This window comes from Genypterus blacodes, unplaced genomic scaffold (assembly GCF_046128005.1).
Source record: "Genypterus blacodes isolate CSIRO-AG114 ecotype Tasmania unplaced genomic scaffold, CSIRO-AGI_Gbla_v1 ptg000067l_1, whole genome shotgun sequence".
Lineage (NCBI taxonomy): Eukaryota > Metazoa > Chordata > Actinopteri > Ophidiiformes > Ophidiidae > Genypterus > Genypterus blacodes.
The window spans coordinates 6,990,847-7,016,287 of NW_027466879.1; the positions used below are offsets into that span (position 1 = coordinate 6,990,847).

General features: G+C 40.9%; 1 protein-coding gene across 4 annotated transcripts in view; it reads right to left on the reverse strand.

The window, feature by feature from the left end:
• LOC143004597 (uncharacterized) overlaps window positions 1-25,233 on the reverse strand; it is a 29,462-nt gene extending 4,229 nt beyond the window's left edge. The window contains exons 1-21 of one of the 4 annotated variants that reach the window (XM_076155613.1): window positions 25,136-25,233; window positions 23,491-23,550; window positions 22,224-22,394; window positions 21,054-21,191; window positions 20,736-20,849; window positions 20,357-20,512; window positions 19,975-20,154; window positions 19,700-19,822; window positions 19,325-19,438; window positions 18,888-19,185; window positions 18,536-18,651; window positions 18,205-18,322; window positions 17,955-18,046; window positions 17,700-17,850; window positions 15,115-15,221; window positions 14,577-14,667; window positions 13,523-13,656; window positions 12,772-12,881; window positions 12,177-12,345; window positions 11,884-11,988; window positions 156-11,699 (exon numbers count right to left, since the gene is read on the reverse strand). In XM_076155613.1, coding sequence (XP_076011728.1) covers window positions 156-11,699; window positions 11,884-11,988; window positions 12,177-12,345; window positions 12,772-12,881; window positions 13,523-13,656; window positions 14,577-14,667; window positions 15,115-15,221; window positions 17,700-17,850; window positions 17,955-18,046; window positions 18,205-18,322; window positions 18,536-18,651; window positions 18,888-19,185; window positions 19,325-19,438; window positions 19,700-19,822; window positions 19,975-20,154; window positions 20,357-20,512; window positions 20,736-20,849; window positions 21,054-21,191; window positions 22,224-22,394; window positions 23,491-23,535 — 14,076 coding nt within the window. In that variant the 5' untranslated portion in view covers window positions 23,536-23,550; window positions 25,136-25,233. Of the gene's footprint in view, window positions 1-155; window positions 11,700-11,883; window positions 11,989-12,176; window positions 12,346-12,771; window positions 12,882-13,522; window positions 13,657-14,543; window positions 14,668-15,114; window positions 15,222-17,699; window positions 17,851-17,954; window positions 18,047-18,204; window positions 18,323-18,535; window positions 18,652-18,887; window positions 19,186-19,324; window positions 19,439-19,699; window positions 19,823-19,974; window positions 20,155-20,356; window positions 20,513-20,735; window positions 20,850-21,053; window positions 21,192-22,223; window positions 22,395-23,490; window positions 23,551-25,099 lie in introns of all 4 variants that reach the window. The other 3 variants (XM_076155614.1, XM_076155611.1, XM_076155612.1) reach the window with 3 other exon arrangements.
• Between the last annotated feature and the right edge of the window lie 208 nt (window positions 25,234-25,441).

A 25,441-nucleotide genomic window follows, 5' to 3' on the forward strand; every position in this document is an offset into this window, starting at 1 on the left:
CACAAAAACAAATGCAAGCCAAAGCAAATATTTTGTAGAACATTATTTTATATATATATATATATAACTTGCCCCTGCATGCTGTCTGCACATGCATGATTCGTGCGCAGGCAGGCAGAGTAAACAAACTCAATAAATCATTGCCGATGACTTACCAGCCCATTGTTGACACCATTTCCGTTTGACTCTTCCATGTCAACCTGTGGGCTTGACTCTTGTCTGGTGTTCACAACTCTTTTGGCCTCAGCCAGCTCATCACTCAACCTGTCACGATCATTTTGGAGGCTGGCCATGGATTTGGAGAAAGCTGACAGCTGTCGGCTGTATACGTTGTTTTCCAAGGTAGCCTGCTTTAGGTGCTTTTCCTTTACAGGCAACTCCTTGGACAGCTCATCCAACAGCCTGTTCAGCTGTGTGTGTGAATCTTTGCCCTCTAAAGCTTTCAATCTAGTATCAAGGATGTGCCTCTCTTTAGCAAACATAGCCAAATCGGAGGTAGCATTCTGAAGATTATGCTCAACCTTGGTCAAGGATGTTTGAGAGTCTCTGAGTTCTTGGTCATATCTGTTTTGCAAGATCTTGAAGTCTTCAATAAGTTGATCACGGTCATTCTGCAAAGCGGCCATCGCCTTTCCAAGAGACTCATTCTGGGCCCTTATATCTTTGCTTTGTGCTTTGGCTTCATTTAGGTCTCGCTCAGTTTGGATTAGGTCGTTTGCAATCTCAATCACCCTTTGCTCTGCTACCTCCCGGTCACCCTTCATCACATCCATCGCCCGCTCATAAGTGTCCAGCTCACTGTTGAATTTGACCTCTGCCTCTGACAGTCTCTTGTCTGTATCACGCTCTAGGAACTGCATTTTCTCTTTCCCCTCATCAGTAAAGATTTTCTGATGATTAAGTTTTTGTTGAAGGTCATTACATTCAGCTGATTTGGCTGCCACAGCTTGCTGCAAGTCGGCAATAACTCTGCCTTCATTTGTCAGGACTTTTTCTTTTCTCAATGTGTCGGCTTCTAGTTTTGTAACCCCAGTTTTAAGTTTAGATATCTCTGCTTTTAAAATATTGCTTGCCTCCTCTTCCTTCTGGAGATCCAATAGAGACTCTCTGTGCTGCTTTTCAACCGCAGCCTTTTTGTTCTCAAGGTTCTGGATCACATCTTCCTGTTTCTTGAGCAGCACCTTCAATTGGTTGTCCTTTAGGGAAAGAACATTATTCAAATCCTCTCTGTAACGAACCAGCTGGGCCCTGAGCATAGCATTTTCTGAATTGAGATCATCCATCTGATGTAACAACTTCCTTATCTCATGTTTAAGGCCTTTGGTAGCACCAACTTCCCCATCAACAGAGCCGTCCTTACTTCTCAATCCTAATTGATTTCTTGTTTGAAGGATTTTGAATTCAGACATCAGACGTTCCCTTTCAGTCTGTAAAGACACCATAGAGTTTCTAAATGACTCCATCTTATCTTCCATTTGCCCTTTCTCCTGGGCAGACTTGGTCACTTTCATTTGCAGACTTTTATTTTTGGCCTCAAGCCCTCTCAACTCTTTGTCAGCCTTTTCCCTTTGGTATCGTAAAGAAGTCAAGCTGTCCTCATAGACTGCTACTTGGGCACGATAGTTGGCCTGGAGTTGTTCTAGATAGCCCGACATCTGTCCATCTCTACAAGACAGCAAGGAGGAGATCTCAGCATTTTTGCTTTGAAGGAGTGTTTTTAATTGCAGGGTCATGCCTTCCTGTTTCTCGCAGTCAGACTGCAGATTGTCATTTTGAGACTGTAACAGGAGAAGCTGAGCATCAGTTTGTGAATTGATCTCTTCCATTTGCTTGAGGTTAAGGTCAATTTGGGAAATCACATCTTCTTTCTCTGCAAGTTGTCTGTTCAGTATACTTTTATCTTGTTCTATTCTGTCAACATGAGCACTCAGTTCTTTTAATTGCACAGTCATAAACTCCACAGTTTCGGCGAGCTCGGTATTGCTTGCGCCGGTTACAAAAAGCTGCCTTTGATGTGCAGCAGCAGCAACAGAGAATTCATTGAGTGTCCTTTCCAGTCTTGACTTGCTCACTCGCAGCTCGTCCACCTCCTTGTCCTTCACTCTCATGTCTTCAAGAAATCTTTTGATCACAAAACCCTGTTCAAGGAGCTGGCTATCCTTCTCATGCAAGGTTTTTTGGTACAAATCATTCCAACGATTTGTGGCATCCTCCCCATCAGGAGTGGTGGACAAAGCTGACAGCTTGGCTTCATTGGTGTCAGCTGCTCTCTTTAGAGTAATCATCTGTAGATGTTGAGAGTCAATTTGCTCTTTCAGTTCACTAACTTTTTGACTTTCTCCATCTTTTAAACTCTGCAGGTCATCTATGTGTTTCTGTAACACAACATGTTTCTCAATATAGGAATTAATTTCTTTGTCAGTGTTTGATCTCTTTGTTTCCTCTGTGTCCTGTTGCTCTTTTTTTCGTCTTTGCACTGATATTTCCAAAGCCAGTTGGTCTCTTTCAGACTGAATACTCACAATCTTTTCTGTGGCCTCTTGGAGGAGATTTTTTTGCCTAACCAGCTCGGCTTCGATTTGCTTATTTCTGTCGTCTAAATGGCTTATCTTCTCTGAGTTTTTCTTCAGTTCTTCCTCCAAGTCTTCACAGGCTGAGTGTGAGGTCTTCCAAGATCTCTCTAAATCTAAACTCAGCTCCTGGTATCTAATACAGGTTTGCTGCAGGTGGTTTATCTCTTGATGCTTTTCTTTAAGAAGCTCCCGCAGTTCCTTCTTCACATTTTTGGTCCCCTCATTACCCCTCTGGACCGCCTTTAGCTTCTCCTCAAAGTCTCTGACTAATCTGAGTTGCTCCTGCTCCTTTACTTGACGAACCTGATTACTGGTCTCCTTACTAGCTGCCAGTTGTGAAGACAGCTGTGCGTTCTGGGTTTGCAAAACTTTGGCGGACTCGGTCAATTCATCAATTACTTCAGAGTTCTTGAGAATCACAGTTTCCAAATATTCGTTTTCGTTTTTCACTTTGTCAGAAATTTCTTGAACATTTTCAAGCTCTTCTTGCAAAAGAGACTTGTCATCCTCTAAGATTCTAAACTTCTCATTAAGGCTGATCGCTTCCTGATTGTGCCCGTTAATAATGTCCTGGAGTTCTTGAATACCTTCATCTTTCTTTCCCAACTGCAGTTCATGGTCGTTCTGTATCTTCTCAATTCTTGCTGAAAGATTTTGCCTCTCTTTTTGTAAAAAATCCGTAATTTCCATTTGGGCACCAAGTTCTGTTTTTTGGGCCTCAATCTGAGCAGTCAGAGAATTGTTCAAACCAAGTGCTTCATCAAATTTAAGCTGCATGTTGTTTGCATATGAATTTGTTTCCAAGTGCCTATTTTCTAAGAAAGATTTAGCCTCTTTGAGCTTTTCTGTAAGTTGGTGATTTTCAGCCTGGATCACTGTACATTTATTTCTGTGATCTTCCAATGACTCCTCCAGAGTGCAGATTTCAGACTCCAAACGTTGATTTTTAACAGACAGCTCAGAAACTTTGTTCTCGTGACTTCCATCAAACTCAGTCCGTTCCTCTCTAATTTTCTTGTTCTCTTCCTCTAGCTCCTCAATTTTCAGCTGCTTTGTTTTAGAAAACTTGCGCATCTTATCTTTCATTCTTTCATTTTCTTCCTCCAGCTGTCTAATTTGCTTCTCCAGGCTCTCCATCTCAGTTTCATGGTTCTGTATTTTACGGAGTGCCTCTTGTCTGTCTCTTTTGGCTCCCTCTAAGAGCTGCCTCATCTTATCCATTTCACTGCTGACATTTTCATAAGCTTGCAAAAGGGACTCGTACTCCTCTTTCAACTCGGCGTGCTTTGATTTCCACTTAGACAACTCTTCTGTCTGAGAGTCCTTGAGAGATTCAAGCTGGCAGGAAAAACCTTGCTTCTGTTGGGTGATGCTTTCGATCGTCAGTTTCAGGCTATCACATGCTGCCGATAGACAGTGATTATCATTGAGGATGCGATCAACTTCTGCACTGAGTTTCTCTTTCTCCATTTTCAGCGACGATGCACAACTTTCCAGATCCACATTTCGTTGTTTCAAGTTTGACAGGGAACTTTCCAAAGCAAAATATTCCTTTTCCTTTCCTTCTTGTTTAGCTGACAGTGTGTCTACTTGTTCTTTGAGTGTAGTGTTTTCCTTCAAAAGTTCTTTCCTGGAAATTAAAGCTGCTTGAAGTTTCTTAGTTAGGAGAACCGTTTTGCCTTGGCTGTCCTGATCATTCACTCTTTTGCAATCTTCTTGGGACTTCTGAAGTTCAACAACTTCTGTCTTCATCTTATTGATGGAAACGTCATGCATTTGAAGTTGCTGTTTTAACTGCAGTTCAAGGGCAGCAATGAGTTGTTCCTTTTCTAAACTTTGGGCCTGAGAATCTAACAAGGCACAATCTCTGTCTTTTAATTTAGCCTCAAACCTCTCAGCACATTTGCAAGATAAATGGATGTCTTCCTTGATGTCTTTAAAGCACACCTGGCAGATCTTTTGATGTAGTTGCTCATTGTGTTTCTCAACCTCCTTCAGTTGCTCAATCAGAGTTGAAGCTTCGTCTCTGAGTTGATCAAGTAAAACAATAGCATTTTCTTTTTCTTGTTTCACCAGTTCTAAACTATGCTCTCTTTCAGTACATTGAAGTCTTACTTTTTCAAGTTCTGTAGTCAAATGATCTTTATGCTCAATAAATTGCTGCTGTGTCTCAGCAAATGTCTTTTGGAAGTCTTTTTTCTGTGAAATGGAGGCTGCTGTTGTTTCAATTTCCACTTTCATTTGATCAATTTGCTCAAAAAGAGCAGTTTTTTCTCCAATCAAAATTTTAACCTTTTCTTCATTTGAACAAATGTAGGCAGCTAATTTTTGTTTTTCTTCTTCAACTGCAGACAGAGCAATGTTTAGCTGGCTCTGCAGGGCCAAAGTTTCATCCATCAATGCTTGCTTCTCCAGCTGGGTCTTCAGCTCTAAAGCATCGATTGTGTTTTGAGATTTCTCAAAGTCTGCAGTTTTCTGGTTCAGGTTTGCATGTGCTTTGGTTAAATCATCCTCCAGCATCTGTAGTTTAGAGTTCAAAGCTTCTGTCTTTTGCTCCATCAATGAGAGAGCCTCATCTTTACTGGTCATCTCAAAATTAATGCTCTCACATTTTGATTTAACCATGTCAAGCTCTGTCTGCAGGTGTGATACAGAGTGGCACTGACTCTCTCTCTCTGCCAGAGACATTTTAAAATCTTGTAGAGTTTTATCTCGCTCTTCAACAAGCTGTTTTAACGTATCCAATTCATCTAGAAGAGACAAAGATGACTGACGGATGTCCTCCAGCTCCTTCACCTTCTCTGCACACTTCAACTGGACATCAGTTGAAGATTCTTTCAATTCAGCTAATTCTTGGACTAACTTGTTTTCCTTTTCTTGAGCTTTTTTCCTTGTCTCCTTCAAAGCCAGCAATGCAGCCTGGGTCTTTTTCTGGAGCTTTGCCTTTTCTTGTTTCATCTCTGCGAGCTCATTTTTCAAGTCAAAAGCAGCAGCAGCAGAGGAATCAACTTCATCCTTTAAATCTTTAGCCTTCTTCAGTTCATCCCGAAGCCCTTCTAAGTTTTGCATAATGCCATTTCTTTCACGGTCAAAAGCATCTTCTTTATCAGAAATACTGGACTGCAGTTGTTTGATAAAGGAGCTGTTTTCATCGAGACTTTGCAAAGTTTCTGACAAGCACACTTCTTTTTCTTGTAATGAGGCTTGCAAAACTTTTTTCTCTGCCTGTAACTGTTCCACAAGTGTTTGCCCCTCTGTTTTCTGTTGAAGAATCTCTTCCTCCTTCTCAAGAATTGTCTTTTCAAGAAGAAGAACATTTTCTTCATGCGTTTTTGTTGTGGCTTGAGCTTGAGCTGTTATTTCTTGTATTTTATCTTGTAATAGAGATACCTCGGTTTGATCATTGACTCTCTCGCCTATTTGGAGTTCATACCGTTCTATTTTCTTCATCAGATCCTTCCTCACAACAAGAGCAGCTTGAAGCTTCTTTTTGATTGTATCTCTTTCTTTAGATACCTTGGCTAGTTCAGCTTTTAGACGATCAAACTCTCTAATCATCTCATCATTTTCTGAATTCTTTGTTTCAATTTCACTTTGAGAACGAGACATGTGTTCTTCAAGCAGCCGAGAAACATCTTCAAGCTTTTCCAGGGAGGTTTTGTGTTCACGTTCCACGGTTTCTAACTGGGTTATCAGCGAGCTTTTCTCCTCACCAAGTTTCAGCCGTTCATTTAAAGCAGATTCCATTACTTGGGCAATAGATGCATCTTTATCCCTTAACTGTTGACTGAGCCCAGAAAGTAATTCCTTCTGCTGACTTATTTGAATGCTCAAACATTTTATCTGCTCATCATTTGTTAGCAATTCATTGTGTAAAGAAATGTGTTTGACAGCAGCTTCTTTTACTTTTTCTGACTCAGCATTCAGTTGTGCCTCCAAATGCTGTACTGCCTCTTGAAGGACAGAAATTTGTTGACACTTTTCATAAAGGTTTTTATCTCCTTTGTTTAGTATATTCTCCGCCTTTTGTAGTTGTGCTAAAGTTTTATCCAACTCGTTTTTCAAAGAATCCACCTCAGACTGATGGCTTTGTCGTAAGTGCTTCATTGCGTCCTCTAACAAGGCTTTCTCCTCATTCAAAGCATCCATTTTTTGTAACTTGTGTTTCATAGATTTTAGAGTTTGCTGTGAATTATTTTTCTCAGAGTCTTTTTCCTGGACAGACAAAAGTAGCTTTTCAAGTTGGATCTTGGATGCTGATGCCTCCAGCTCTTTTGCCTTCAGCTGATCAGAGCCCAGCCTAATTGCTGTGGCAGCCTGTGTTAGTTGTTCTTGTAAACTGTCCAAGTCTTGTTTTAATGCACTAACCTTTACATCTTTGGCTTTCATTTCAGTTTCAACACTTTTCAATTGTTCCACAAGTAGATTCTTATCTTGTTTTTCTCTATCCAGAACTAGTAGCCACTCATTCTCAGAATCCTGCAGAATCTGTTCTATCTTTTGAATGTTTGCTTTCAATTGAGAAATTTCTCCATCTTTGGCACTAACCTTTGCTTGAAGGCTCTCCTTCTCGGACACCATTTTCTCCTTGATTTCATTCATGCTGCTGGACTGCTGTTCCATTTGAATCTGCATCTCGCCCTGAGTGGCCCATATCTGGTGATGTCTTCTCTCCAGCTCATCTTTCTCTGTAGAACGTTTTTTAAGTTCCTCTTGCAAATGTGTTTTTTCATTATTGACTTCATTAAGATACTTGTGGTGCGCCTCCTTTGACAGTTTAATCTCCTCCTTGAGTCTCTTATTTTGCTCTTCCACTTTCTGTATCTCTGCAACCAACTGAGCTGTGTGTTTGTCTTGGGCTGTGTACTGGCTGTTAATTGCATGAAGAGCCATTTCTCTCTGCTCAAGATTTTCAGTCAGTGCATTCATCTTGGCCACAACTTGAATATGCTGTGATTTCAGCTTTTCTATTTCCACAGTCAATGATGAAACACTTGCTTGATGAGAAGCAAAAGCGTCTTCTTTTTCCTTGGTAAGAGTGGAATTCAGATCTCGTGTTTTTTGAAGTTTGTCATTGTTAGCAGATAGCTCGTTTCTTAATGTTTCTATAGTTGTCTCTGTTGCCTGATGTGCACTTCTGATATCACCTAGTATCTTTTTAAGGTTGGATACCTCATCAGTCCTTTGACGAAGTTGCTTTTTAACATCTTGCAATTCCTCTAAGTCAACCGTACATTTCTCTTTTAGGCTGTTATAGACACTTTGGGTGTCCTCTGCTGACTTTTGGATGTGTTCAGATTGTGTGGAGAGTAAATGAACCTGAGTCTGTAACTGTGATGCCAACTCTGTGCTTTCAATGAACTGACTTTTGAAGAGCACGGCCTCGTCTGCTTTTCTTTGCACATCTTGAAGCTGCATTGACTGGTCTAAAAGAGATGCCTCTTTTTCCTCCATGGCCGTTTTCAGACTTTCTTTTTCAGATATTTGTACTTGGAGGGTGTTGTTGAGTTTCATGACTGACTCTTTAAGGTGTGAAAGCTGCTCTTTCATGCTGCAACACTCAGCTTCTTTGGCTTCAAGTTTTGAGTTGAGATTTTCCACAGCAGCTGAGGAAGTACTTTGATATTCCAGACTTGACTGTTCTCTTGTCTCTAAAGCCTTTTTCATCATGGTTGATTCTGAGGTAAGATGGTCAACTTGACCTCGGAGTTTCAAGACAGAATCTTCAAGCTCTGAAATTTGTGTTGTTAAACTAATGTTGTCATCAACCTTCTGTGTAAGTTGCATCTCCTGCTCAGCAATCCTGGCATTAAGCTCCTTTGTCTTTTCCACAGCGGCATTGAACTTTATATTCAATTCTGCTGTTTCTGAATTATATTTTGCTTGAAGAGAAGCATGGTCTTTCCCAGTCTGTTTCAACAAATGTTCTTGATCTTTGAGACATTGTTGAAGTGTGTGAGCTTCACTCTGTAGCTGTGTGATCACTTCTGTCTGATGGCATTTCTGACTCTCCACCTCAAGAGAGCTTGTATTGAACTGCTGTATCAAAGTCTCTTGCCGTTTCAGGGAGTCATCTTTTTCTTGTATGATCACATTCAGTCTCTCTTTATCTGAGCCTGCCGTTTTTAGCTCTTTTGTTAAATGAGATACCTGGGTGTCAGTAACAGAAACTGCTCTCCTCAGATTTGCGGCTTCTTCCTGGGCTCTGGACAGGTTTGTCACAGTTTTCTGAAGTTCAGATTTTAATACTGTATTTTGGTCATTCAGAGCTTGAATGTTATCTCTAAAATCGACCACCTCTCCTTTCCTTTGGGCATCTTCATCCATCAGTTGGCATTTTTCTGCAGTTAGTTTCTGCACAGTAGCCTCCAGGTTAGTAATTAGAACCTCCTTCTCTGCTGCACTCTCATTCATGGCACCAAGCTGACTGCTGAGTGTCATCAATGATTCGTTCCGTTTGTTTAGCTCATCTTTGTGATTTTTGAACTCATTTGTTACATCTGTTAGGATCTGTTCTTTCTGCTCCATCTGCTTCTTCGACTGCAAGCACTCTTCTCTGAATGATTCTACTTCGCAGGTCATTTTTGAAACGAGCTCTTTCTGTAACATGACATCATTCTGATACAGGCTGCATTCCTCAACTTTCTGTTGGAGCATTGTGTCTTTCTCCATTAGCGCTGATTTGAGGACAGATGCCTGTTCCTGAAGCATAGACAGTGTATCCAGAGATTGTAGCAGTTGACTCTGCTGGGCTTCTGCACGTGAACTTTGTTCTGACAGAGTCTCTTCTTTCTCTTTCAAGAACATATTCAGCTGTTCCACTTGTACTTTTAAGCTATCGATATGCTCCTGGAATTTTTCAAGTTGCTCCTCTCTCTCCCTCAATATCTTTGACAAATTGGTGCATTCAGTCGTTTTCTCAAGCAAACTCATTGAGTTTGATTGTTCATGTTGCTGCAATACCTTTCTTACTTCCTCCGCTGCAATGGTAAGGTCCTCTTTTTCCTTTAACAGCCCATGAATTACTTTCTGATTCTCTGACATTTGCATTTCAAGCTGTGATGTTTTTTCTTGGAGTAAACGCCTCTCAGTGGTTAGTTCAGAATGTGAATGAATCTTCTGTGCCAAGTCTTCTTGTAGATTCTGATGATCTTCTGTTAAACTGCGAATCTTTATGTTGACATTTGAGTTCTGTTCAACAGCCACTTTAAGTTGTCTGTCAAGGTCACTTACAATCTGTGTTTGCTGTGCAAGCTCCTTTTCCTTCAATTCACAAGCAGCACGAAGTTGGTGGTTCTCCTCAGTGGCCGCCTGGATATGGTTTTGCAATTTAGACAATTTAGTTTGTCTTATCTCTAGCTCCTGTTTCAAATTGGTGTTTTCCATTTCATAGTTTTCTAAACGGTGTCCAAGTTGAGAGCATTCTTCATGAAGTGATTCAACCTCCGCCTGCAACTTGGATGTAGCACTTTTCTGCAAATCTTTGTGCTGTTCCTCTTTCTGTTTCAACATTGTGTCCCTCTCCATCAACACAGCTTCCATGGAGCATTCCTGTTCCTTGAGCAGAGAGATTTTTTCCTGAAGTTGCTTTTGCTGATTTTGTTGGGATGCTATTTCTGCTTGTAGATCGGTGACAGTTTGGTCTTTTTCTGCCAAGTTGTGCTGGAGCTGGTCTTCCTTAGAAATCAAACTTTGCACTCGTTCTTGAAGTTGCGTCAACTCCTCCTCCCTGTCCCTGAGCAACTGGCCAAGATTACTACATTCATTTGTTTTTGCCAGCAGGATCTCTGAGTTAGACTGTGTGCTTTGCTCCATTACTCTATTTAATTCCTTAGTTCGAACACTCAAGTCCTGATTATCTCTTTGAAGGCCTTTAATAATTTCGCTGTTTTGTGAAAGCTGCTTTTCAAATATAGTTATTTGAGCTTGTCGGGAGTCTCTCTCAGCTGTACGCTCTGAAATGGATTTTATCCTTTCAGTTATTTCCACTTGAAAGCTCTCGTTCTCTTTTGTGAGGCAATTAACTTGGTTCTCCAAACTGCTTTTAAGTTCAGCAGCTGATGTGAGTTTTTGGTCAAGTTCTTGTACGTGGTGTTTTTGTACCTCCAGCTCCTCTGTCGTTACCTTGAACTTGTTTTGCAGCTGTTGTTTTTCAGTTTTTATGCTTTTAAGGGTGTTCTTAAGTTTGGAAATATTGTCAGTTTTACTCTTAAGTTCACTACTGAATTTCTGCCTCTCATCTTCGGATTGTTTATCTGTGGCCTTCAGCCGGTTCTCCAATGACGTTATGGTTTGTAGTTTTTCTTGCACTTCATTTTTTATTTGTTCCTCACTCTGCACTTGCTCCTCTAACTGTTTTGAAAGGGCCTGCACATCCTCGTGAAATTTTGCCACCTGCACCAGAAGCTTGTTTTGTTCATCTTTGAGGGATTTTTGTTCTTTTTCATACATCTGTTCTTTATCACAAAGCTGCTGCTGTAGATTTTCATTGCTGGTGTTTTTGTCCTTGAGTTGCAACGTAAGTCCCTCTGACTCCAGCTTGAGTTTATTTGTGGATAATGCCATCTCCTCCTTTAATGAGTTTATGCGTGTTTCACATTCAGAGAGATGACTACGATGGCTCGACACCTCTTTTTGGACTTCTCCTTGAAGGTCCCGCATAGTTTTCTTATTCTCTTCAGCCTGCTTTATCAGGTGTTCCTTTTCCTCTTTGGCCTTGATCAATTCCATCTCCAAGTCCTTGAGCTGTCCCACCAATTCACTGATCTTGCTATTCAGACCCTGTTGGTCGGAATTTTGTGAGCCTTTGATAATCATTGCTTCCCGCTCTGTTTTACACAGTGCACTTTCTACACGAACCAGTTCATCTTCTTTGACTTTGATTTCCTGTTTGAGCAGTGTGACTTGATCTGCATACTCTGCCATGTTACCAGAGAGTACAGACAACTCATTTTCCTTTTCCAACAGGGCCTCTTTGAAACTATCAATTTCCCGCTCACAACTTTGAAGGTCATGGATGAGCAGGGCACGTTCTTCCAAGTGGGCTGTGTTCAGTTTGTCGAGCTCCTCATTTGTTTGATCAAGCTCAGTTTGTAAAGTTTCAATGGTGACGTCCTGCTTTTGTGTCTGCAAATGAAAAGATACAAACAATGATAATGAAGCTTCACTTCTCATTTCTTTATGATCAATATTAATCATTGATTGTCAAAGTATGACTGGTTTTAAATAAAACAAACTGGTCAATATAAAATGTATTCATTTGCAAAGAAACACCGTGCAGAGATTCATGTTTCAATTCATAAAAGCACACCTTTTCCTTCAGCACACTATGCTTCTGTGTGAGGTCGGCAACTTCTGTTTTCAGTTCAGTGCACTGTTTCTCTGAGCTACTGCACTTCTTGGAAACATCCATGAGCTGTGAAAAGGAAAAAACAAGAAAACATCAAAACATTAAAAACAATTAACAATAAGCTACATGAATATGTACGTAATCTGTACTTAATCAGGCATACTGGGTTTTAAAAAAAGCAGTAATTAAGTAATTTTGAAAGAAATAACCACAGTCGTAAGAGGACTTTACAGAAAACAAACCAAAACACTTACATTTTGCTCGTTCTGAAGGAGCTTGTCAGACACATCTTTGTACTGAATCTCTTTTTCACTTAAAGATGTCCGGAGGCTGCTGATAAGCTCGAGTTTCTCAGAAGCCTTGGCCAATGTATTCTCTTTTTCAATGAGCGAGCTTTCCAGGCTCTCTTGTGTGTCACTCAGCCTGCAATGTCCAAATGGGAATAATTCGTTTTAAAATGTTACAACACAAATTACCAACATACAGTAGCTCCAAGCGACAAACAAGCACACAACAAATAGGTACACTGAGGCCTTGTCCCCCCACTAAGATGAAAATCTACTCAATGGAGATGAGATTTGAGAGTGCATTGCAAAGATATAACCACATACCTCTTGTGTCTACTCTAAGTGGAGATGTTCATTCTGCTATATTAAATGTTTTTCAGAAAATCCCATGAGTTGCGGAAACTGAGAGGATCAACTTAAAATGAGCATAAAAAAATAGCCAAAATTGCTTTTAACAACATTCATACAAGTATCTGAATGAATGTGTGTCTTTAAATAATCCTTTGATCTGTATACTGATACATTTCAATGTCATTAAAGTAACTGTAAATTAAAAGTTTACCCTTTGAGCTGTTCATTGAGACTGCTGACCAGTAGCTGATGTTTCTCTGCATCTCTGCTCAGCTGACTCCGGACACTAGCAAGCTGGCTTTGTAATCTCTCTGAATCATTCTGCAGTGGAAGACAAGAAAGATCAATATGAAAACATTTAGCTCTCAAAGCATTGGATAGAGTACTTGGCACCACACAGAGAAGCAGATGAAAGCAGACCTGCTGAATATTGTTGGTGTCGTCACGGCTTTTAGAACATATAGGACATTTATTTACATAATGAATAATGAACTGATATTCTCTACATATGTTAGTTACAGAATTGAACAAAGTGTAATTCACCCTACCCAGTGAGTCTGCAACAGAATATTGCGTTTGCTTGAAACATTCAAGGTTAAACAAACACACCACACCATTAGCTTTCACCGCCAGAGGTGCTCTCTCTAGCGCACACAGACACAACACACCTGAGAGACCCAATATGGCTGCTCATCTTCATCTACATCAAACGTCACCTGTGTTAGAAGGGTTTGTTACAAAATCCTAGTCTTTGGGGGTAAACATGCAATTCATCCTGCTCCTATTTACTAATGATCATCATCATGTTGTAATGTAAACCATTCACATTTGTTTCTGATGGCTCTATGTGATTGTTTGTATACATGTGTAAAATAATTAATATAATGACAACAAACATTGGTATACGGTAGTTCAACCCGAGGAATGCGAAAAAAATGTATATAGGGTATTTGTGACCGTACCTGTAATGCCTCGATACGGGCCTGGAGCTGCAGCCGATCCTCCAGATCATGACAGCGCTCCTCCAAACTCAGTATCTGCTCCTGTAGTTGGTTCCTCTCTAGCTCTAGTTCCTCAACAACAGAGCGCAAACCACCTGGAACCATTGGGAAGAAGATTGGGGTATTGGGGACAGACAACATCAAATACATTATTATGCAATTCATGAACGTCTGACTTCATGAATCACCAAAGCAATATACGTATTGTTCTGTATCATTAGAGCCAGGAAAAGAGTAGGTGGAAATATTGAGGACAGACCAAAGAGCATTATGTGTATATGATCACAGGATGCATACATTTATGTGGAAAAAAAGGAGATAGGAAAATAAAGATATAGAAATGTGAGAAATAGATTTCAAGCGGTACAACCAAAAATACATCAGTCTATTTTACATTAAAAAATTACCACATACCAAATACAAGTCCCATTTCTATGTTGCCGGGGTTTTTTTTTTTAGAATGACTGAGGTACTTTTTGGTTTAAGAACAAGCAGCACCATATTAGTTCACCGCTGTCAGTAAAGAAGATGGGAACCAACAAAAAATATCAAGGCATGCAAACAATGAAAAAACAAAACTTACCACAGATGGGGAGGATCTTGCCACCTACATCTTATATGATCCCAAAATCAAAATATTGACTGTGAACTAATCCCAACAAAACCAAATACTAGGCAGCTCAACCACCATGCACGTGTCCATATTAATCCCTAAAACTGATGAAAATGCAAACCAAGTTACAGCGTGTAAGTATCACCCTGTGGAGGAAATGTTTTTCCCTTAAAAAAAAACCCCAGGTCTTGCATTCAAAATGTATGTGGGTTAGACAAAAAAGGTAAAAACAACCAACAGCCACAACACTCAATATAACAAGCATGTTGAAAAATAATATTAACCAAAATACAATGCAAGTTTCCAAAGGTGATGTGGATGTGGATGAGCATGTGCATGCTAGTATAAACTGTCTAGCTGGTCTCACACCTGTGTCAGGAGTACTGTACTCGGGCCACCAACCTCCCATGTTCTCCCCTTCCATTGGTGTGGTGCTCTCTGAGATGCTGTGGGGGTCCTGGAAAGATGACTGTCCATCAAACTCAAAGTCCTCCTGAAAGTGGGATGAGATTAAAGGAAGCAGGATTACTACACAGATAATTAAACATACGCTCTAACAAACAGTCCCAAAAGGGTCCGCCACTTTTGTTGCGATTATTAGCCAGTTGTTTGTACAGAAAGCTGGCTGGCCAAGAACCTCAAAGGACTTTTCCCGCCCGAGTTTAACATTTTAGTTGTGTCAAACTTTCAAAACGCTATTTTAAGAAAAGTTTTAGGTATTTTAGAAATGGTTGATTTCAAGGTTAGAAACTGCTTTCCCAGGATTTTAAATGTTGAAAGCAAGGCAGCCTCGTTTTGTCACACTCATCACAGGAGTGATGAAGGAGCTGAGCCTGAATTTGAATTTTTGGTGTTGAAAATATAAGTGGAACTTTGGAGTATTCTTTCAGTCACAACCACAACTACAACCACATGTTGCAATGATAACCTGTGCACTCACTTGCAGGCTTCGCTGTGCAGGAGCTGCTAGCTTCTTGGCCCTGTGTTGGCTGATCCCCTGAGCTTGGGCCAGCTCCTCCTCCAACTCCTGCTGCCGGCTGGCCAGAGCTGGATCGGAGCAGCCAGGAAAGAACCAGTCATCCTCAATCAGTTTTGTGCCACAGGGAAAGGGGTAAGATGGGTTTTGGGTCAAGGATGTATTTATGGGTGGGGGCAGTATAAAGGGGGTTGGAGAGAATGACGGTAGTCTGAAAGAGATTTTTTGAAGACTCCAGGATGTGAGATGGATATGAGATGTAGAGAAGATAAGGGAGTGTTGGGGCTGATGGTGGCAGTTTGTCTTGTTTTAGGTGAAGAGGAAGGGATGGGTGGGAAAGCAATTTGACCGTGACAAAAAACTGAGACACAGAATAATTTTCATTACACAGTCGAGGCATCATAATTAGTGAGTAAAATAACTAAGATAAAGATTGAAAGAATGGGGAGAAAGAGAGAGGAAGAGAAGTTTACTCCAAACTCCAAATATGTATGCGGTGTTTCATAGAATGAACATTGGTTATCATGTTATGTATACAGGTGCAACCATTCAAAAAAGCGACAGTGCCACACATATCTAAATCGCAAAGCAAGGGAAAACGGGCTGCATTCAGACATGTGAGCCACACAGTAGAGGTTTGTAGGGAGTAGAGAGAAGATTTTCTTATGTTGGTCATGTGGTGTCAGACTGAACAGGTACAGATTGGAGGGGTTCTTCAAGTCTTACAGATTTTCATTTAGCGGCGTAAGATGCAAGCACAGCAATGCCACATTGAATAAGCAGTAGCAGTATGAACAAAACAGGTTCCCATCTGTTTTGTGACAACATGCAGATTTTAAACTTGATACTCGCAACTTAACAACCTTTCATGATTTCCAGTCCATTTACAGTATGTATGAACTAGGTCACCAACATTGCCAGTTGCAGCATTCTGGTGTTTTTTAATACTCACTTACCATGATCATAGTCCTCTGAATGGACCGTTATACAACCCTGTGTTATTACTTCATCAGAACATGTTGTGCATGTCAAAACATAAGCTAAACCAATCTTGTGGGTACCCAAATAGATCTTAGTTATACTATAATAACAACACAGGGGTTAGTAAAGGTCAATTCAAAGGCCTAAGGTAAGTGAATGCCAAATATCTCAAGAATGAAGTTCAAAATGAAACAGTGACTTAGTTTGGAAAAGCATGAGCATTTTGTAAACTCACTTGAGTATTACGAGAGGGAAAGGGGCAGTGCAAAGCAAAGGGCGGTGAAGAAGTGGAAATTATTTCAATGGATTAACCTGTGGTCAGTGTGAGCAAGCAAAAAGTAAGAATGGCTTCTGTTCAAATGGATGACATACAGCAACATACACCAATGGCCCCTGACTGATTAAGGGAGGAAAAATGTACACATACTCTTAAAAACAGACCCATTTCTTCAAAAGGTTAGTGTTCTCTCATATGATAGATAATGGTTGAAAGGAATGCACAGCTCAATGTTGGGGATCTCATTATTCTCATTAATGCTGAAACCACTTCACTGACCTGTTATTTGATACAATCAGTAAGAGCCTGACCAAACAAACTCAACAGCCATAGGTCCGTGTGAAAATGGGTCTTAAACACTGTATTTTAGGTCAGACTTCATGTTTTCTTCACTCTTTTTTTGCAGTATATACTTTTAGAAAATTGCAGTATGTCTGTTGTCAAAAACAGACAAGTCTATGATTACTTGATATCATTTTGGTGCATTAATCCAATACATCTTAAGTGTGCCCACATACAAAAAGGTAAGAAGAAACTGTCAAAATAAACTAAAGGAATGAGATTATTGCACATGGGGACAAAACCACTGGACAGTGAAAAAGTAATGACGGACTCAAAAGTACAGACTGGACACTGTACTGCATGTAGTTTAAGCCAACAATGAAAATTCAAGGAAACTGCAAACAGTACAGTGAGCAGGATCTGTGCTGGATGTTGGGGAGGGGTGGGGGCCTGCATGCACAAAACTGATGGGAAACTGTTCTGTATGGCTGCTCCCATCCCTGGAGCAGGGGGGGCAGGAGAAGGAGAATGGGGGCTGAGGTCCATGAGATGGGAGGCAGCTTGGGGGGAGCCAAATACTCCCCACCAAAGACAGTGGAAGAGTGAAGACAGAGGACAAAAAAGTAATGTTCAGTCAAACAGATAACAGCGGGGGTGGGAATCAGTGCTAATCAATCAAAATAAAATAAAATGAGGCTTAAAATGGACCGAAACGTTCTTCCTAAAATAAAAGTTACAGTAGTGAGGGCATTGCATGAGTGAATATGATCGTTTTGAATATTGTATGCAAAACAAGAAAAGCATTTCATTTCGGATTGCCCGTCAGTCCACTCATATAGAAACTATGGAATCAAAACAGGAATAAACTCTATCACTGGGAAAACAAACAGCCACGAACACTGAAAGGTTCCCTAGTAGTGATAAACCATTTGGAAAGTTTATTCTATGATCTGTCCATCAGTCAGCTGGTCATTTTCATATGTGTGTTAACCTCCAGCAATGACCTTACCCTCTCTTTCCTCTTCCATGTGGTTAATGCGGAGGGCTAAGGCAGTCCTTTCCTCCCTGGCCCGGTCCCTGGCACTGACCGCGTCAGCTACCATCTCCTGCCATTCCAGGACCTGGCTCTGAGTGTCATCAGCGCTGCCGGACTCACTTGCCTATGGCCAGACACAACAACAATAAGCAAGTTCAAAATGTAGCATCCCACCAACTCTAAGCTGTAAAAAGAGAAAAACTATTTGAAAGGACTTGGAGCCCAGACCTGAGAAGCAGCCCTCTTGGTAACCTGCTCCAGGTCTGCTTGTAACGTCCTCTGTTGCTCCTCATAAACCACCAGCTTAGTCTCCAGCATATCTATCAGTAAACATCAAATGCAATGTTTTAAGGAGGCAGACACTCACAGTATCACAGTATAGACCTGGCTACCATGTAGTAAGGCATATACAAACATGGATTAAGAAAATGCTGGAGTTTTTGAAAAGGTCATAGGCATTTGCGTTTAGCTTTTGTACCATTCTTTGCTTTGAGCTCATCATATTGCTCAAATTTCCAGAAATTCTCCTGTCGCTCCTCCTCTAGTGCTGTTATCTGTCTCCGTAGAGCAGTCAGGTCTGGGGGTGCAATTCCAGCCTACAGGAGATGAGGTAAACATCTTTTAACTTGGTAGACAATAACAATACTAACATAACAGAAGCTAAACAAATGCTATTACTTCCGTTGTATGTGTATTGAATTCATTATAGAAACAGACATCTTAGACAACATTTAGTTTGAAATGCCATCAGAGACTAAGAAGACATCTAATTACTGTAAAATCAGAAACGCAAACTTTGGTCAGCTGACCTGGCTTTTCCTCAATTCCTCCTCCAATTGTCTTATTCGAGATTTAGACCACGCTTTCATTTTCAGGAACTTGGCCTCCGATTTGCTGGCTTCATCTGCTTTTTGCTTTGATTGGGCTGCAGAGAATCAAAACAGTAACTTCATTGAGATGGATTAAAATGTAACATCAAGGGCTACAGATACATTATTTTCAAGAGATCCCAAATATTTACTGTCCCCAATGCAGTAACAGATTGTCAGTAGACTTCTTCACAGCTTTGACTAGAGACGAGCTTCTGACACCATGAATTCTCTTTGTCAAAAAACGTAAGACTGGATAATAAAGAGAGTCCTGCAAAAGAAAACAACCTACCTTCCAGCTCAGTTATTCTTTGGATAGAGGCTAAATCCATGTTTCTGCTTTCTGAGTCCTGCTGGTTGGCGGGAGGTTCTGCTACTGAGGCCCTCCTCCGCTCCTCTTGCTGCCCCAAGAGATCATGCTGAGCTTGATCCATCTGTGCCTGATGCTGCTCAGTCAATCGCCGCACCTCTGCTTGCTGCTTCTCCATCAGGTCACGAAGTTGTGCTCGCATCACATGCTTCTCTGCCTCCATCTTAGATTCCAGGCTCTCTCGCTCCACCTGTAGCCGGCGGAGACGCTCTGTGAATTCCTGTCGGGAGAAGAGGAGATTCAGAGGGTAGAGAGACTAAGAGGTTATGAGGAAAATGGTATCAAACGCGGTATCATAAAAGATACCCTCAGAGGATGGGAATGTTGCTAATTAAAATGATGAAAAAGTCTTCACTGACCTTTATCTGTTGGTCCCTGCCATCCACCTCTCCCTGGAGAACATCAATCACCTGTGTTTTACCAAGCAGCACCTCCTCTTTCTCATGAAGCTTCTGTTTTAGAGCCTTCAAAAGCTGAGGATGGGGGAAATGATGACACAGTATCCTTTAAAACCCACTGTCAAAGATTCCATTCAGTCAGTCACAGTGACACATTATGTCATTTTTTAAAAGCTGTGCACACCACTTTCCTAACAATAACAATAGACAAAGGAGCTTGGTCATTCTAGAATTTGCAGCTACTTTCTTCCCTCTGTTACCTGATTTGAAATCTGATTTAAGATATCCTGCAAACAGAAAGTCTGTTATGTTCAGTTAAAACTCATCTGTTATTACCTGTTCTAAATCAGCACTTGCATCAGACTTTGCCGCTAGTTTGAAGAGCTCCTGTTCATGCATCTGGTTGATCTCTATAACCTGGTTATCTTTCTGGAGAATTATGTCTTTGAAGGTCTGGATCTAAAAACAAATGCAAAGGGGCATACTGAGAAGAAAATCCAGACAACAACTTCTGTTATAAAAACACAAACAACTGAATGTTACAAGAAAGTGTTTTAAGATAACGGTAGTGCACCCTGATCAGCAAAATTATGCAACAATTAAGAACTTACATTCTGTTTGTACATGCTCTCCTTCTGACTGTACTGCTCCTTCTCTGTGGCGAGCAGCCCTTTGAGGCTGTCTGTCTGCTCCTGGAGCAAACTGTAGCGCTCCTCTGCTTCGCCAACCTTCTTGGTCAGGCTCTGGACCAGCAGCTGGAGCTCCTGCATCGCTCCACTGTCCTCTGTAGCCTGGGGAGGCATAGAATAGTTGGACATCAAAGAGTGGCTAACCAATATACTTTAGGCTAGGGTATTAAACATCACAAACTATTGCCTCTTGGACTTTAGTAACTGAATGCCTGGATATATTGCTTTCTTTTGTTGTCACAATATTTGTCCAATAACCAAGATGTGAAAATGCAGAAAGTATGACATGTGAGGTGATGTTCACCTTTACTTCTGGTGCAGTTGTAACAGCGTGATCTCCTGCCAAGGCTGTTTGTAGGTGGACGATATAGGCCTCCTTCTCTGCCAGCTTCTTGTCCTTCTCTGTCAGCATTATGTCCATCTCCTCACCTCGCTGCAGCTGTGCCCCCACCTCCTTCTTCTAAAAATTGATTCGTCACACTTATGGTCAGAAAAATGATCACTGCATAGAAAGAGGTATTGCAGTATATTAAATCGAACAATGTTCCTGAGGGAAAACAGCTCCCTGGCTGAGGGCACCTTGTTTAGAGACCATGTTAAGTGATAGTATCCTCGACATATCTATTAAGATCTTTTTTACTCATGCCCATGTATTTGCTTTGGGAAACACAAAGATACTTTACTTTGATTTCCAGTTCCTGGTCTCTTTGTACAAGCTGCTGCTCGAGTTCCTCCACCTTCTTCTTCAGCAAGACAATCTTACCCCGACTGGCCTGCTCTCCTCCTTCTGATGCTCCCTAGGGGGAAAGTAAGAAGCAACTCTATGAAATGAAATGGCATATGTGAACCCGGCACCTGTTTAACAGAGCTAGATGGTGATGATCATTACATTAAGCTGTTTAAATCAAAGCATGCAGAAGCATGGCTTTTATTTTTGTTACAGAGAGTGACAAAGCTATATCTGAACTAGAAGAGGATATGGTTAAGATTAGACATGACACCTTCTTGCTGCGGGTGGGTGTGTCGTGACCACCCTGTTGTTTCTTCAACTCCTCAAGCTGTGCGGTCAGAGATGTCACCTTAGCCTTGTTCTGGAGACGCAACTTGGACAGTTTTGCCTCACCTGCCTCCTTCTCCACCTGAAGTACAGATAATACAAGGTTCACCTTCATTTTACCACAACAAAGAGGACAAAAAATAGTTGTCTGCTGGTATATCTGTCTGCATATAAGAAACCTGAGAGAAATTATGGTAGAAAGATGGCTTTGACAATGGGGCTAGTGTAACAGAGGCCTGCAGCAGAATGGTTTCACCAATTTCCCGTACCCATGTTAGTAGCTTCTAATCCAAATGTTACTTGCGTCTAGTGGTGTTAAGTTAAAAAAAAAACTTCATCACAGTACATAGAACACTTCATTACAGTACTTAAGTGTGTTTTCGCAAATACTCACTTTTACTTCACCATATATCGAAAATAAAACATACTTTTACGCCACTGCTTTTGTCGAAACTACAATCGGGTATTGGGGCCAAAACGTTTAAAGAATAAAGTCATAATGTTTCAATCAAAAAAAAGGCTTTAAGCTGACTTTGAGTAAAGGTTTGCAAAACACTACAGTGGAATCTTGACAATGTAATCCTTATCAGCTGTGTTCTGTTTGGCTAAGAGTACAGATTTTGCAGATCAAAGAACAGAAGGTACTGTACATATACAGTACCTCATTGAGGAACAAGACATGTTTACTTGTAATGCTAATGATTATTGCTTTTGACACCTAAGAAAATTTCAGCAGCTGAAAAACTATAACTGTTTTTTTGTAAGGTAAAGTGTCTTGTAACAACATCACTTCTGAAAGAGAGACCGCAAGTACCTCTACTTTTACTCAAGTAGAGCTTCTATATACTTTTCCACAATTGCTGAATCATAGCTGAACTCTTGTCTCACACTGCTGTCTCTACCAATGTATAGTAGACTTTGACTTGAGACTAATAATTAACTAGATACAGCATTTTAGTGAAGGAGCTTTTTACTGAGTCGGGAAGAAGCAAATAGCAAGAAGACCCACTTCAAATACCATAACATGATAGTGATTCAAGTGCTGATGGTCTAACTGCATCTTTTGTTTACTACAAGGAGGTCACGTAAAGACAAGAAGGAGACCTGTCCTTACTTTGAGTTGGTCATCTTTTGTGTGCAGCGCTGCATCCTTCTCTCTGATCATCTCTTTCAGCTGAGTGACCAGCTGCTCAGTTTGGGCCAGCCGCTCTACCACTTCTGTGACAGTAGTATCTCCACCAGCAGCAGCAGCAGCAGCAGCAGCATCCTGGGGAGAGCCTGGGGCCTGAGGAGAGACAGGGGGGATGTGGAGCTTTATTATTTTGAAGAATGCACAGTGACCTTTAAGCTCGTTTCTTTGCCACACATTAAACAAACACTTGTGAGAAACACTTGTGAGTGTTCTGGTATACTAACACAACCATATTTGACAATGCTCTTAGGACGAGCCAAATGTGATTTTCATTGGGTGGCACTGACAGCCTGAGAGTGTGTATCTTTAAACATGAAGCGCATGAGAATGGCATTATTGTCGACCTCCATTGCTAGCAGTTGCCAGTGGAACACAATGGTGGAAAGGAATTCAAAACATTTGAGTCTGGTAATGGCCACGCCTTAAGACTTTTTAACTTAGGGTGATGAAATTACATGGATGCCAGACAGGTAAAAGCTAAATTGAAAGAAGATGGACACTGCTCTTGAACCACAGCCAATGAATCCCTATTTTGTGTCATGACACAACTTTTCTGCTTGAAGTGCATAATTTCCCAGAAGTGCTGTTTTTATCCATCCTTGGGTGCTAAGAGTTTCAGAACCTAAAGCAAACTTAAGATATACATATACAGCAGCTTGTAGAATGTAAGGGTGGAGAATTCACAGGAAGCATGAGCTCCAACTGTCTGGGTCAAAACCCTGTGGTCAGCAGTCTATCTAATCCCCCTCTATCGGAACATGAAACACACTGACTGCCATTTGCAGGGTTCCTCTAAGCCACATTTGGGGAGGTAACCTAAGAAATCGTGAAATAATTGATAAAAACGATAACTGATAAATGTTCTGGATACTATCTATAACAAAATAGTTTAGGTGGATTTATCTTTAAGTGAAGAATGCTGATGGACAGAGTGGAAATATTCAATTGTTGGACATAACCCTAACCCACTGATGTAGATGTTCCATGTACAAATGTATTAATAGCTAACATATTGCAAAAAAATTAAAGACTTTAGAGGTTGAGAGTGATGTCACACTAAAACAGATCTTTTCCATGTATTGTTGATGTTGTAGAGATCCTGCTAACAATGCCAGCCCACTAGTAACAACAGATCACCATTCATGCAAAGCAAAATAAGTACATGACCTTGACAAACATGCCTACTTACTCCAGAGCCAGGACCTCCCTCATCACCGGATAACCACTTCAGCATGATGTCAGTTTAGACCTAAAAAAATACACATATCCAGAGTTAAGACAGCGTTCCACCAACTTAAATTACTCCCAAAAAAAAAGGGTGTATCTAACGTTTTTTTCACACGGATGGTGTCCATGTCAGGGTTCTACATTTTTTTGTTTGTCCTGTCCCTCCATGTTGATGTCATGGACTTGAATCATTCCTCGGCTTGCACCCAAACATCTTGTTCCAACTTAAGCGAAGCCAGCTGAAGGGAGCAAAGCTTCACTCTCAACAATATCACTTAATCATTATGTCAGGCGCATACAAGGTTTCATGTGTTCAGAATAAGAGGCAAACACTGACAACACAAACCATCTACATAAATCAACAACACTTTCATGTTCACAAATTTAACACAAGGATGCTTCATCTTTCAAAGAGCAGATTATCATCGTTCCCCCCACACTTAAACAAATACAGACGGGTATGAGACAAGGCATCTGCATCTTCGATTTCCTCTATGTGATCCTTCCATAAAATATTTACAAGCACCCTGGATTCAGAAGAGTCTAAGGCACAGTTTCAGGACATTCATCTTTCCTAATTAGGCTGAACTGAAGGCCAAAAGCAAGAAGCTTAATAGTGTGTTTTGCAGGTCCGCTCTGATTACAGGGCGTCTTGACCCTACCTAACACACACCGGTTCTGCTTACAGCTACGCAAACAATTTAAAACGCTGAGGGCTGTGAAGACGTCACATCAGCCGTTTGATTAAGTACACTGGAAAGGGTGGGGAAAGGAAAAAAAATCCCAGCCGAAGTAATGGAGATAACATTTAAGTCAAACCGGTTGCCTAAAGTAAACAAATACAGGTCCGGAGTATAATGCTGCAGTGTTCATAAGTTGGCAATCTTAACTTAACGATGAACACTATTTATTACACACTTTGGCGAAAGAAGAGCTGTGAAGAATCAGATGGAAACTAAATTCAGACTTCCTGCTCGTGACGCTTTTTTGGTTTATTATCAGCTTTTCTACAAGGAAGTTTTGTTATTTGTTGCTGGGAAACAAGGAGAAGGAGAGGACACAGCAGAATGAGGGCTATAGTTACGAGGCCATTTATTCAGTAGAATAATATAACAACAGGTTCTCTTAAACCTAATCAGCTGAAGTAAATCGAACCTTAACTATTGAACCATAAACCCGAGACACGACAGTACGATGACGTGTTGCGAAGTGATGGAAGCGATGAGCAGTGTGGCTTCACGAGTTGCTGTCCATTTAAAAATGCTCATTAGCCACAATGCTAGCTCGTATATAGGAATGCTATTTCAGCCATACTGCTAACAAACTAACCCGCGCCAGGGGGGATTTATTTACCCTTAACTTACGTCCACCAGGAAAATGGGAACGAAGTAAGCGCTAGTGAGGCTGTCTCATAAAGCCTCCTCTAATGCTACAGCTAATCGAGCTAGCTAACTTTATCTTGCTCGCTAAGTATGTGCATGCTAACTTAGCTACATTGACATTCAACTGCATCTCGCTTATCTCAATGATGAGTAAGCTGTGTAAGGCAAAATACTTATCCAAGAGCTTACCGAACCTATAGCCTCGAGAATAAGTCCATTTGATACCTTGCTGCCTCGATGAATCCTTGCAAAATCACATTTTAATCCATTTGCCGAAGAAATGGAACAGCTCTGCATTGGGTCTCGGTTGTCAACAGACAGCTGAAGTGTTAGTGCGCATGCGCAGCGGGTCCTTCTGGTTGACAGGAGAGCGTGAATCACATTTGCAAATACACCATTTAATTACCATACAATACATTCGCGTTTCTGTGTACCCTAATGCCAAACCGTATTCATTAATACGTTCATTCACAATATTCTAAATATGAGGCTTGATACTGTTTACCTGTCAAAGAGAAAACATATGGTGAG